Source organism: Varanus komodoensis, unplaced genomic scaffold (genome assembly GCF_004798865.1).
Source record: "Varanus komodoensis strain SLA01 unplaced genomic scaffold, ASM479886v1 scaffold18_3, whole genome shotgun sequence".
In the NCBI taxonomy this organism is placed as follows: Eukaryota; Metazoa; Chordata; class Lepidosauria; order Squamata; family Varanidae; genus Varanus; species Varanus komodoensis.
Window position 1 is genome coordinate 14783505 of NW_025335549.1, and position 14448 is coordinate 14797952.

At 47.2% G+C, this 14448-nt stretch overlaps 1 protein-coding gene across 4 annotated transcripts in view; it reads right to left on the reverse strand.

Moving 5' to 3' along the window:
* The window catches only part of AMMECR1 (AMMECR nuclear protein 1), a 65864-nt gene that overhangs the window by 7615 nt on the left and 43801 nt on the right, over positions 1-14448 (reverse strand). For 2 of the 4 annotated variants that reach the window (XM_044427346.1, XM_044427345.1), the window contains 3 exons: positions 13688-13802; positions 4475-4565; positions 2156-2252 (listed from right to left, as the gene is read on the reverse strand). In XM_044427346.1, coding sequence (XP_044283281.1) covers positions 2156-2252; positions 4475-4565; positions 13688-13802 — 303 coding nt within the window. Of the gene's footprint in view, positions 1-2155; positions 4566-5972; positions 10698-12887; positions 13803-14448 lie in introns of all 4 variants that reach the window. The other 2 variants (XR_006414450.1, XR_006414449.1) reach the window with 2 other exon arrangements.

Consider the following 14448-nt stretch of genomic DNA (forward strand, 5'->3'; position numbering starts at 1 on the left):
GGGATGACGCCGCAACTTGGGTCCAGCCTCAGGAACTACTGCAAGGCTTCCCTCAAGACACTGCAAGCAGCCGTCGTGGCTACTTCTCTGAGGTTGTCTGGGGAAGAGTTTTGCGGGCTTTGCTGGGTAGGGGGAGAGAGCCGGCAGGCACCCTGGTCAGTGCCCCAACCGCCTTCCCTTGGCACTTGGGCGGCTGAAACTGGCAGTCTTGAGTGCTCTGGAGATGGAGGCAATGGTTGTCCCTGGCCTTCAGGGGATGCTAGTGACCTCCTCTTCGGAGTGCTGCAGTAACACGGACCGTACCACGCTTTGGAAGACCTTTGAAACAGGTGGGTTTTCAAAGCCTCTTAAGCCGCTGCAACTGACAGGGTCACCTGCACATCCCCTGGAGAGACTGTGGTCTGGTACCATCCCACCAATGGGATTGTTCGTAAATGTGAGTGTAAGAATGGGGGCTCAGAGGCTGGTGTTAATACACAGCCAATTTCCTGGGGCCCTTCAAATTGAAACATAGAAACAGAGTGAATCAGAAGGGGTCTCCCGGGCCATCTAGTATGACCCCCGGCTCCAGCTGGCTCTGCTCACGACATGCTCACCTGGCCCCAAATCGTTTAGGGCACAGGTAAGTAGCTGTGGAGAGCCCAGGCGCCAATTTCCCTCTCCTAGAAGCCATCACAGAGGCCGGCCAGCCTACTGGGAAGATTAGCAGGAAAAAAGCCACTTTTCCATTTCAAGCAAGGTGCCCGGGGAGCTTTTAATGCACAGGTGTGCTCCACAGAGCCCAGCAAGACTGCGCATTTGGGGTGGGGGGGGCAGCAGGATTGGCAGCATCACTCATGCTTGGTTTGGGGCTTAATGGCAAAAACCCGCTTAGGGCTGGAAATGTACCGATCAGCAACACATCAGCGAACAAATTGGTGTGATGTGCTTTGCCCACCGAGCCCGAATCAGTGGCCACGTTGTATACCAGTGGGTAACTTTAAAGGCAGCTCCACACAAAGCGTACGGATAGTGATCCAGAGGTGAGTAGTGTATGCATGCCGGATGCCGGAAGTGCTTTCCACAGGGCAAGTCACAGATGGTACCTTCCTAAGCTGGAGAGAGGCGCTCCTGGCCCCCGACACAGACAGCCCGGAGACCTGGAGTGCCCGTCAGTGGTCGCAACTCATCCAGAGCCTTCTGCAATCCGCCAACCACTACCAACACCACCTGCTGTCTCGTCTAGCTCGTCTCGTTCGAAAACATCTCCGGGCATCATGTCAAGAGCTCCAGGGACTCAGTGCAATTTGCAGGTAGAAAACACAGGTCAGCCTGTGCATTGGCTGCTTGATCCAACGGTCTCAGGCAGACGCTACGAACCATGGGGGACAAGATGGACCTCTGCAGCACTGGAGGAGCTGAAGGTCCTGGGGCAGAACCTCCAGCCCCACTTCTGGGACCAGCCCTCCAGGAAGGACGACACTGGCTCCCAAGCTTCGTCTACTCAAGGAGCTTCAGAAAGTTGGTGCCCGAAGGTCCTGAAAGCTGCCAAGAGGTCCGGGAGAATCCCGCCATGCCTTTCCCAGCACAGACATCCACGGCTCTTTCCATCCCAAATCCAGGACTGGAAACAGATGGGCACAGACCCACATCCACTTGCATGTGAGAGTGTGCCAGAACCTCCAACTCCTGGCTCCAAACGGGTAGCCTGACCCTGGGCAGAAAGTCCTTGACTGCACCATCAAGGGCTCTCCCTGCAAATGGCCCCTCTCTTGCCCCGTAAAGGTGGCAAGAACTACCCCTTCCCTCACAGGAGCGCTGCTTGCCTACAAGGTGCATAACCCCAGTGCAGCTCTGGGAGATTGCAACAGACCGGACAGGCCGGGCGCACAGCACACGTGCTGGGCCCCCGTCCTCCAAGCAGTTTCTCGCCATCCTCATGTGGAAAGCATCCCAGGAGGGTCCGATGACAGCCAATGAATGGCCGCGGCCAACACACCCTGAGAAGAAAAGGCCGCTCTCAAAGAACCGTCCATAATAGGTGCTCTATCATCCCCCAAGCCTTTCCTGCCCTTCTCCTGGGATACACTGCAGAATGCGGCTGGTGTACCGTCAACAGGAAAACAGACCACATGTGAAATACAGATCAGACCCAAGTCGCAAAACACTTCCTTACCTGGTCAGTTTTATTGTTTTCCTGAAATCATTTGTAATTGGAGCCTTGTAGCCTCCTTTCCTTAATAAGGAATCTATGGTCTGAATATGGTCCCATCCTGTTGAGATTCATCAGAAAAAAATGCGTCAGAAAACAAGACACTGAAGACGGCATAGCAAGGTATTACCATTGGGAATAATTAGCTAGATTTCCAGGGTCGGGCCTGCTCAGGTGGCAGGCAAGAAGAAATTGGCCTTATTTTGCCTATGAAGGAGAGTACCTCGGTGTGTAATTAGACAGCGGGCACAGTTCTGCTTTCTGGATGTCATTTTTAAAGCAAGCAATTGTGCAGAGGGAATAACTCTCCTCAAAGAATACATGTAAATGTATTCACAACAGCTTAAGGGCAATCCTGGATGGTGTTGCGCCTCTGAGACGAAAAACGCCAGCATCTCAAACCTTAGCACCGAACTGCTCCCAATTACTAGGTCGTGGTGGTTAGAATGTGGGACCAGGAATCAAGGTGGGGGGCAGCGTGTTTTAGTCACCACTTGGCCGTGTGAAGCATATCGGCTGACTTTGGGCCAGCCACGGACCTCACTCAGCACAAGCTGCCTCAAACAAGGTTGTTGTGAGGACCACATGGGTTGCCTTGTTCTTTGTGAGGGGGCACAGAAGGCAAGACAGCAATGAAATAATCAGTAGAGAAGGATCCAGGAGAAGCGGTCAGAGCCGCTGTGCCCAACCTGGTGCCCTTCAACATGTTTGGACTACAATTCGTGGCACTCCTGACTCCTGACCGCACTGCCTGGAGCAAAGAGAAGCTGAAGTCCAAAACACTGGGAAAGCTGAGCTGGAACGTTGGAGTGTAGTGGCTAAGACCCCAGTTCAAGGCCTGATCCACTGTGAAGTTTACAGGGAGACCTTGGGCAAGTCCCCAGCCCTACAAGCTGAACCCACCTCACAGAGTTATCGTGAGGATGCAAAGGGGGTGAGGGCAGGACAAATGGACTGAATGGACCGTTCTGTTCCCCAGTTTTGCTGGGACTGCACATGGCCAACTGATAACAATCGTGGCTTGGAAAGAGCCCGTTCCAATGGTCCTGAAAGTCAAACCTATGTTACACAACTAGAAAATGGTGGACAGCAAACATGTAACTTCACATTTTGTCAATAACAACAGTCAGAAAATCAATGCCCTGCAGAAAGGAACCAAGCGGCCTCCCCAGCACAGCCGTGTACCATCCGTGACGTGGTTTCGTAAGTCTGCACAGATGGGATGTTTCACACCACACCCTGTAACTCCAGCAAATCTGTATCCCAAGAGACCTTTGCAGAAGGTACATAAAGACACCAACTGAGCAAGCATTGGGCTTTTTCATTTTTATCCTTAGTGGTCTCTTCTATCACACCCCAAGGAATTGCTTGAGGGTCACTCCTGTGTATTCTTTAAAAAATGGCAAACCCGTATCTAGCGACACGTGAAAGAGCAGCTCGATACAAGGACAGCAGGCAAGGATCTGCTGACAGCCTCATTTCGTACGAGGCAATTGCAAGGGTCACAAAGCTTTCCCAAATGATGAGCTGAAAGGCCCAAGACTTTGTCTGCAAGTTCAGGCCGTATGTCACCTCAGTCTTTTTCCATGTCTATGGTGGCTTCTTACGCCACTGGCCAAGGGCCAAAGGGGCTATTTTGCATCTTACAGCAGCAGACTTGAGTTTGTGCCTCCAGGTATGATTGGCAGGGCAAATTCAGCCAGCCCTCATTATCTGACCTGCATGATATATATTTCCAAAGAACTTCCTTGCATCTGTGTTTTTTTTTTTTTAGGAGCACACCTAAAAACATGTGTGAAGAGGCTCATAGAAGTCAATCATGTTAGCTCCTCCTGCTTATTCCAATAAAACAGCACCAGGGCAAAGTACACACTGAATTAAATTCCACAGTGACAGTTGGACGAAATGAAACTTGCAACAATGGGTGAATGAAACTGTCATGAAAAATCGCTTGTTCAAGAGAGTTTCCCGTATCGCTGGTATTGACCGTGTGTGGCAAAGCCACATTCGGTTACTACGGCTATGCAAACAACCTGCTACAGTTTGTGGATCAATTGGACGATTGTAGCACATTTCTGAATCGCAGCAATTTATGACAGCATTCTGATAGCAAGGGCCCTATTTTCTATGGTTACATAAGTGGCATTTAAAGAAGAGTCATCCCTTACGATTAAAGTATTGCTCCATCATCTGACATCAGTGCAAGGTCAAACACTGCATTTAAGTTCCTAGGTATGTTTAAATTCTTCACCAGATCATATGAGATAAAGTGGGAACAATGACCTTGCTCCTTTGCAACCTCCGGTAAGTAGGTGGCGGTGCGTTTTGATCCTTTTTCATTGATGAATTCTATTCTAATGCCATGTACGCCCACCTGAAAGAAATGGGCAGCTTTATTAGTGCATTAAAAATGAAGGAAAAAACCCAAAACACCAAAGACTGTTTGGAATAGAAACCCCGAGGAGTCCGTTCCACATTACTACTTTGCTTTTGGAAGCTCTCAGTTTCTGCTCTGGTTTCCTCTTTTTGTGTGTGTTTTTTGAGAAGGGCACATTAATTGAACCTCTCTGGATGTGAAAAACAAGGGAAAGGAACCTATTTCTAACCGGGAAGTGCAAAACGTCCACGAGAGCATCCCATGAAAAGCCCAGTGCGGTTCTGTGTCTCCTGCACAGCTCTGCATCTGCTCCAGTCCTCTCGTCAGAAGTGACCGAAGCATTGCTACACCCAACATCCGACACATCTGCTCAGCATTAGCAGTCGAGACTTACCAAAACGCTAGAACTAAGACTGCAAACTAGTTCAGCAAGTGGCCAGCCAGCTTGGAGGAATTCAGTGGCTCTGGAAACCCAGTGCTGAAAGGCTAAGCAAGAAATCCCCAGAGTCCTTCCCATGGCAAACCATTCATTTCAGTCTCAAGTGGCTTGGAGGACATCCAAACGGTCCAGCAACTGGAGGCACTGAATGAGGTCAGAGTTTTGTGGAGCTAGGCAAGAGACATGCAGTAAGCATAAACCATCTGGATACTGGCATGCCATCATGTGCTAAAGACTTTGGAACACTGGCCATCTTCTGTGTCCTTAGGGACCGCTGAACTCTTAAAAAACACAATACCTTCTTTCCTCTGTATAACTCAAGGAACTTCTGCCAGTTCCTAGTAAAAAAGACTCTTCTCTCCTGTGAGCTAACTCGAAAGCCATCTATCCTTGATGAAGCTGGAAGGTACAAGGCCTTCCATTTGAGATAAAGTTTCTGGTGAGAACATTTTTTTAACACCTCTGAACATTGATCCAGGAAGTCACGTTTCCAGCCTTCAGGTGCTGGTGACAGTTATAATGGGTAAACTGGCAGAGAGTCAAAAACACACGTGTTACAGCTACACAAAAAGGTGAAGGCTTCTCCAAGGCTGCCTAGATGGAGGGCAGCTGGAGACCAGTGCTGCAGGAGGGAGAGTCTTGCGAAAGGCCAGCCCCCATGAGCAGGGCCAGGTCTATCTGGGGGAGTTCTTGAGCTTCTCTTCCACGCACTCTTCACCGGGGGATGTGGGTTTCCCATTGATGCCTGTGCTTGAGGAGGCTTCCCTTGCTACTTCTCCTGCCCCTGAGCTGGCAAGAGTGTGAGACTGCAGAAAAAGACACAGGACCTTGAAGAATGCACCCTTTCGGGGTGCTCTCCAGGGTTTGGGCATAATTCCTGGCCTGCTAGATGTGACCCGGGTTAGTGGGGCCACGCAACAACCTGCTTCCCCTGGCTTCAAACACAGTGCTTCTCTTCTCCTTACCATCCCTCCTGACCATCTCTGAGGATAAGTCTGCATGGAGAAATACTGCCATGGAGTAGGCCGTATGCTTATGGATAATGGGTTCCCATGGTGTTGGAATTGGTTGCAGGCTGCATCTAAATAAGGCAATCGAAACATCTGGCATCAGTGGGGAGGTGGCTGGTGTGCTCTTGGAGTCTTGGGAATTGTCCGTCAAGACAAAGAACAATTTTTCTTTTTTAAAAAGCAGACACGGTGCAAATATAATAGAATGCACCTGGCCTTGCTCACATTCTTGTCCTGCGTTGGCTCCCCTGTATATTATTTGCAGCTGAGATTGATCCACCTAAGAATTCTAAAGTCAATTCTCCAGGAAACACTTTGGACTGAGATTTGAACTCAACTCTGGAGTGAACAACAGCATCTGTGCCACTGCTACACAAAAGATGGTACAGGACAACCAGATCACCCAGGGTTAACTGTGTGAAAAAAATCAGGAGTGCAAGCTACACAGGCTAATTCCAAACTTAATGAACAACTGCATTTTGAAGAAGAGTTCTGACCCCCCCCCCGCTTTTTTTTAAAGCAGCTAATTCTAGGTTCAGCTCAGGACAACTAGTTATTAATGGGATTTTCACTCTTTCCTAATCATATCTTCATGGCCTACAGAAAACTCCAACTGATCAACCAACCACCAAAGGATACAATTGTCACTCTGTTTGCCTGGAAAGGTGGAAGGGTCCAAGAGCTAACATTTGGAGTGCTGGAGAGGAATGGAAGAACAATGTAGCACAGATGGATGGTACAGCTCTTTATGTTTCTTACATAAAAATCCTACAAGTGTTCTCCTTCTGTTGAAATGGGTCCTAATTCATGTTATCCGCAAGGTTGACAACACTCTGTGGACATGATCCTAAAACATCATCATGAGCACTAGCTGGATCAACCAGATATTTTGGAATCCAACTTCCATCAGCACCAGGATTTCAGGGAACTGTAGTCCAAATCATACGGAGAGCACCAGGTTGGGAATGACTCAGTTGTAATGAAGATGCACTCGACTGCCTGTATGTGTCTGGGTTTGGCTATAAAGATAAGCATTCAGTACATATGCCTACTCTTGGCTGAATTGCCCAAACTGAGGACTGGAGTTTTAAATGCAGCTCATCTGAACAAGCCAGGATCGGAAAACATTATGTGATTATGGCTTGTTTAGAGAAACCAGTTTTAACTAACCACAGTGTGCCCCACTTTGGATGAAATGACAAACTGCATTTGGTTTAAAATGCAATCAGATGCTCCCAGACAGCTGGGGAAGCAGAGACTGATTCATGCAGGACCAAATATATGGTTTAGTGCTATGTCCAAATACAGCCTGTGTGTACTTTTCGCTTTCTACACTTAATTGTTTTTAGATTAGCATTTAGCTTCTCTGGAAGGAGCAGCTACTATGCTGTTTTTATTGTTGCTTTAATTATAGTTGTTAGAGGCCTCAAGAATTATTTCATTAAAAAAGATTAAAATGTTTTGAAACGATGTGCAAGTACCCTGCACACTCACATACCACAAGCAAACGCAACGTCAACGTACATGTATGGAGATTGCAGTGTATTGACCTGATACATCCCAGTTCTCCTTCGTGATGGCAGGGAAGGTGAGCTTTTATCTGGAAGCAGGACAGAATGACCCCAGACTCTCAGCCCAACCTACCTCACAGGGTTGTTGTTGTGGGGATAAGATGGCAGAGGAGATGTAAGCTGCCTTGAGCCCTTTGTAGGAAAAAGGCAGGATATAAATCGAAAAATAAATAAATAAATAAATACCGCAAAGCAGGAAGTTCACCACTACAAGAAACAGCCCCCTGATATGAGTAACTGAAATATAGGATTGTACAGGTCAGGACATTCTAGAAAACTGTCTCAGTGTAAACACTAATGCATTGTGGAGAAACCCAAAATGGTCTAATGAGTGGGTACAGAGGGACAGCCCTGTACGCGGTCTGGGAAAGACTACTGGCCCTTTCTGAAGAATTGCTATCCTCCATGGAAAAGGTTTTGAGGTTATTCTTATTAAGGCACTTGCACAGGGAATGCTACTGTTAGTTGCCTGATTTTCAAAGGAGAGGCTTTAGGAGTCTGTTCACCAATGACTTGGGTTTGGCAAACAATTCTGAGAAGCTGCATCTAGCAAATTAAGGCTGGCACAGAAAAGATGTTACTGACCCACCCACCCCAGGAGCAAGAGAAGAGATTGTTGTTCTCTTATCTAGAAGGATTTCATTCTCAAACACATGATGGATGGACATAAGCAAAGTGACTAGATCAAAAAGTTCCAATTACTCCTAGCATCGCCTAACAGTAAACTGCCTCAAAACAACTTTTCAAGACAACACCAGGTCCAGATAATGCAATTTCCCATCGAAACTGAACAGTTAATTTCCAGATGACGCTTAAAAAGGGCAGGCCAGTCCTGATAGCATTTTGCTTTGTGAGGACAGCTTTTGGAAAAAAGCACTCCACAGCTGAACCACTTGTAAGCTTGCCGTAACTGGAGGTGAGATAGGGGATTCCACCGTCTGTGAATGATTTTTACCCTATGTACACCCTTTACATGCCAGGCAGAAGGGCAGAGATCTCCAGGTGTGCAATTTAACGTCTATTCCCTTGACATTCTGTGACTTTCTGTTGAATGAGCAGCCAGGCAACCAGGGTTCCCTAACGGAGAAGACAAAGCTGTTTCGTTTCATCATGTGCATCTGAATGCCCTCTCTTATTTTGCCCTAACTATCTACAAGATGCAATGAAGAACCAAGGGAAAAAGGTCTACCGTGGACCCAACACAAGAAATATTCACTTAAGTGTTTGCCCACTGCTGTCAGCTGCTCTTTGCTTCAGCCATTTGTGGATTAAGAGGTCTGGCTCTCTTCCTAAGTTGCAATAAAGTGTAGATTTTCTACAAATTAAATCCATGTCAACAATCTGGCGCTTCCCATCAAATTGCCTGTGCTGACTTGCAATGAGAAAAATGTTTACGATTATTAAAGGACAAACACCAGGGAAGTGTTTGGGGAGAAACAGAATTGTACAGTCAATATGATCCTTTCCTAGGTTTTCATAAAATTGTGCAAGTTAATCTTTCTAATATAATGTCTTGTGTCTCCTGAGGCATTTGTTGGCTTCAGATACAGGATGAACAGAAATCTCCTAAACCACGGGAGTTTAGAATTTTATCCCGTAACATTCAGCACTCAAGCAAGAAGTACAGGTCTTGAAGCCTATCTTCACGCTATACTCAGGTCGGGAAAATGCAGGGCCTGAAAACACTAAGCCTGGCAAAGGATTAGAGTAGAAAGCCAACTGTGTGGTGTGGAGAGGGAACAGCAAGGAATGGAGAAGGTGAGGGATGGAGAGCAGCCATCCTACATTCCTGAGAACTTCTGATGCTGAGCTAGGAAGGACCACTTTGAATATGGGTCCAGCTGTGCTCCAGAAAAAAGTTTCTAGAGATGGTACTAGAGGAAACAATATTGGAGATACTATACACCCGAGGACAGAAGGATGGAAGAGGACTGCATAAGACACGCGTCCTTTCATATGCAGTCAGTGGGAAAACCTCAGCAGGCCTGTGCAATTTCTGGTAATGGCTCTGCAGCCTCAACTTTTCCAGAGTCAAAGTAACATGGAAGAAACGATGTCTGACATGGTTAGCATACCCACAAAGATGCCTTCGGAAGCCGTCTTCCACCAAGTCCAGCCACAGGCCCATCTAGCCTGGTCTACATGCACCGACAGCAGACCCTCAGGGCTTCAGCCGAGGTCAGCCCCAGCTTCACCTGGAGACATCGGAATGGGACCTGGGACAACTGCAGGCAAAGCAGGTGCTTTTCCACCAGGATATGGTACAATGGGCCAGTGATCTCAGGCAGGTTGCCACCAAAACACGTGTGACTTCCAGGAATACAGATATTTCCTCCATGTGGGTTTCTTTCACTCTAGGAAATGCAACCAACTTCTTGGTACTCACTTGGTGTGCTAAGATGCTGTCAAAGTTTGTGGGTGAGAAGGGAGAAGGGAAGAGAGTTCCTGCTGCTTGTGATGGGAAGCAGCCCATGTGCCCCAGCCCTGTAAGAACCCCGGCTGTATAGGCTGATAAGCAGTGTGGGTCAAATGTAGCCATGCTGTGGGGGGATGGATGGATGGATGAATGGCCTGGCCCGGCCCGGCCCTTAATGGTCCCAAGTAACCCTTTCGGCAAGTAGCCAGAAAACGTGCAAAGTATAGCTACACAACAGGTGAAAGTGGCAGCAATTCAAAAAGGTTCATGGGAGCTAATGGCAGCCAATTCACTCACCCTCTTCCATGCGAGAAATCTCTACAGATCAAGAGGCCTCCCGATTTCTGCACTTGCTGAAGAGACCAATTCCCTGAGCCAGGGACGGTATTTCACTGGCAGGTTGGAACGAACCTGCTGTCAGTCTGCAGAAGAGTGCAAATGGCACGGCGGAGCCATTGCCACCCGGAATTTGGAAGGAGTTTTGCATCCATCAGCAAATTGCTGGATTAGCTCCCACAGGATCACCGACCGCATACCTACAGAAGTAAGATCTCCTAACTGGGCTGATGACCTTTCGGGATGTGCTGGAAATGAGCAGTTCTACCCGGTGGAAGACCCACTTTCTCTCGTTAGGTCATATTCTAGCCATCTTGAAATGACTTTTTGCCATTCACATTGCATAACTGCAGTTCCCTTAAAAGAAACAGGGATGACATAAGCTGTCTCAGTTTTAAGGGGTCAGTACAGTGATGCATCATCCTTTTACGAACTAACATTTCAACGAAGTTCCTCTTTTCCGAAAGGCTGCTATTGGCTTGCCTCAGGTTACATTTAGAGCAAGCAATAACTTAGTGCAATAGGAAATATGGAAGAAATGATAGTCCAAGCCAAACTGAACGTTAGACAACCCCTCAGTGAGCCCTTCAAATCAATGCCTGCTTTCTAAAAATGTATTTTAGGATCTTTTAAGGGTCTTTAACAATTAATTGCTTGTCTTTCCAGAATCCCCCCTTTTGCGTTTGTTAGAATTGGGAATGATGACCGAACCAGCAAGGGCAACAATTAAATGCTCCTGCTACGTGGAAATAAGGAGTGGTTTTTGTTGATGCTCAATGTTGCATCTAACAAGTAACAATTGAGGAAAGAAACAGTGAGGTGCTCAGCGATTCTGCAGAAAATGAAGCTGCAGTTTCACTTTCTCTCTGGGGCAGGAAGCACTCCTGGAGAAGAGTCCCTGGCGGGAACCTGGGCTCCAGCTCATTCCTGCCCAGAGTCTGCTTCCTGCAAATGCTCCTCCAGGCTATTTTCTAGTCTCACGTGTTCATTACCCCATTCTTGCCAGCCTTGGCTTGGAGACTGGAAGTGAACCTACAGAAGGAAAATTGAAGGGGGGGGGGTAGGTTGATGAGAGCATTTCTAGGGCGAAATGGGGGGGGTGCTTTACCCTTCCCTGGGTGCAGGTTTTCCAAAGGAATGTGCTATTTTGTCTAAAGGACCTGCTTCCTTCACAGACAATGCACGGACTCCTCCCACACCTTAGTGGACTAGCGATTCAGAACCAAACGAACAGAGGAACTTCTCCAGAAAAGGAAAAACATGGAGTACGAAACAGCAAGGTTCTTGCCAGTTTGCACTTCTCTAGGATTTGCAAGGAAAAGCTGTTACCCTTTACTGTCTTTGTTACAAAGTGATCTGGAAAACCCTTCTGAGACTTTGCTGTAAGCTCTGCTCCATCCTGGGGATATCCATCAGGCAGATGCTTGGCAATGTCACAGAAGAAATGGGCAACCCAAGCTCAGCACAAACTAAAGACTAGCACCAACTGTGTCTCCATCTACTCATTTACATGCAAAATTGCATAATGTAATCGCTACTTTGATCAGCTCCGAAACCATATTTTGGCTGTTTGGACACCTCGAGTGTGTATTGGAAGAACTTAATGCTCTTCACGGTGTGCTGCATTGTATCCTTTACAGTTTTGCTCCTGGAAAATGTTAGGATAGCTAACAGAAATGTAGTTTTCAAGAAGATCCATATTTAGATTCCTGTTATTAATTGCTGTTATTTGAAATGTTGTCTAAGAATGTGGTGCATTTTGTTTTCAGTGCAAAAGCCAAGGAAACTGCAGCTTCACACGGGGCAAGCCGATTCACAGCGTGCAAAGCTGCATGCAAAACGTCCTTAGGATTATTAATGTTTGGAAGCAGCAGTACAGCAACTGGCCCATTCCTCCTTCTGCAGCTTGGGAAACTGCTAAGTCAGTAGATTTTCCAGAGACGGGTTGGATCCTGCATCCACAGTCCTTCAGTCTCTGCCTGCTGCCACTCAGACTTGTTTTTTTAAATAGAGAAGTGGCGTCTCCAGTATGAAAGTCCTGCTGATTGTGCCCTCCGGAAATTCTTCTCAGTGTTAACTAGCATTGTACAACTGACTCGGTGTAGGGCTGACCCTAAAGACCATTTATAACCTTATCGGTGAAAACACACCACTGCACAAATTACATATTTTAACCCTGCATGATAGGGGAAAAAACGTATATGCTCACTTATTTAGGAACCCTGAAGACCTTGCATTCAAACTCATCACAGGGGTATCAAAACAGAATGCTGGAACGTGTGTGGCACTGTGCGATTACCACGTATGAATAATTGTTGCAACTGACATGTTTTCGGAAACTTATCCGGACTCCCACTGTAATGTAAATTGCTCACTGCAGCAAGGAGATGTCAGAAAGACCTGGCCAACTGCTCCTTTGCTGTGAGCTTTTCAGGCTTACAAAATCCCTGTTTTGTGGCTTTTAATGATAACTGTTTGATGTGCCTGCCGTTGTCCCCACGACGGATATGAAAGAGAAGAGACAAAGTGCTCTTATGCAGTCCTTACTGTGTGGCCTGCGGGACTTTTGTTAAAGGATGCGCCAGCTTCAGTCAGTCAAAGCTCACTCCAAGGCCTTGTTCTGAGACAGTAAGTCCAAACTGCGGTTTGTGCCACTTCTTACATGACAGAGACGATTCCGATGCATTGCAAAGTAGCTGTGAAATTAGGAAAAAGCTAGACTAGAAATCTTTTCTCCCTGACATCTTTTTTGCTTGTTTTAACTTTGGGGGTTTTGTTTTTGCTACGGAGGTTCATGCCATTCTATGGCTCCCACCGGTAAGTGAAGGCAGGACAGGCAACACACGGGTTTCTTGTCTAGGTGGGAAATGGTCCTTAGAGCTGGCAAAGCGAGTCGATAAGGGTGTATTTAAGGGTGGTTGGGGAAAACAAAATTTGACCTTGGCGTTTGACCTTGGCACCCCAACGGTGCGTGTTGGGAGTCAACAGTCTGACTTCCCTAGAAGAGCGTTTGGTACTTGACTAAGCACAGACTTTTAAGCACCTTCTTTTCTCTTTGTGTTTTACCCACTTGCAGTAGAAAACTGACTATAGATGATGGTGAGGCAGCAAGATGCTGCTAAACTGCTTTAGGACACGGTGCTGCCCATGCTTAGACAGAAAAAGATTCTGCCTTTCCCAGAATTCCCCAGTGGGGACCACTGGCTGGAGAATGCTGGGAGCTGCAAGCCTTTTTCTCCATCTCAGCATGTAGAGCATTGCCTGCTGAATAGGGGAGACAGATAAATGGTGCTTCCTTCTATGAAACGATGCTCTCTCTTCTATGAACGTATGAAACAGCTCCTTACCTCCCAGTCTAAGTAATCACAGACATCTTCAAAATTAGTAAGTAGAGACACTGAGCAGAAAAGCCGCGGCAGCTCATCCCTCGTCATTGGGGGGAATCGGCTATCTTTAAGGGCACTGTGGAGAAACAAAACGAGAGGAGTGAGTGATACGGATGGGCTTCCCTGTGGATGAGTCAGCTCGAAGGACCCCGCTTGACTGGAGGCCGGCCAGAAGAACGCATTCCTAGCGGCCAGTGGAATAATTCGGCCATGACTGTGGTACTTCACCCAGACACTGACTTCTCACATTTATATCCATCCTTTCTTCCTCAAGAGAGTTCAAGCCCAACATCCCTAGTCCCCTCATTTCATCCTCCTAAGAGCCCTGTGAGGTAGGTCATTTATTTATTTATTTATTTATTTATTTATTTATTTATTTAAAGCTTTTCTATGCCGTCCTATACTAAAGTCTCCAGACGGCTTACAGAAAACAAAAGAAACAAAACAACCACATACAACAAGCACACAGCCCACTGCATCCGACCTTTAATGATAAAATCAAAGATAAAGCCAATTAACTGTTAAAATATTGGGAGAATCAAAAGGTCTCTGCCTGATGCCGAAAGGAATAAAGTGACGGTGCCAGGTGAACCTCCCTGGGGAGCATCTTCCACAGTTGGAGGGCCACCACTGAAAAGGCGCTTCTCCATGTCGCTACCCCCCAATTTCCTCCGAAGAGGGCTGGCTCCCGGAGCAGGACTGCCACCTCGGCGGGCAGGCAC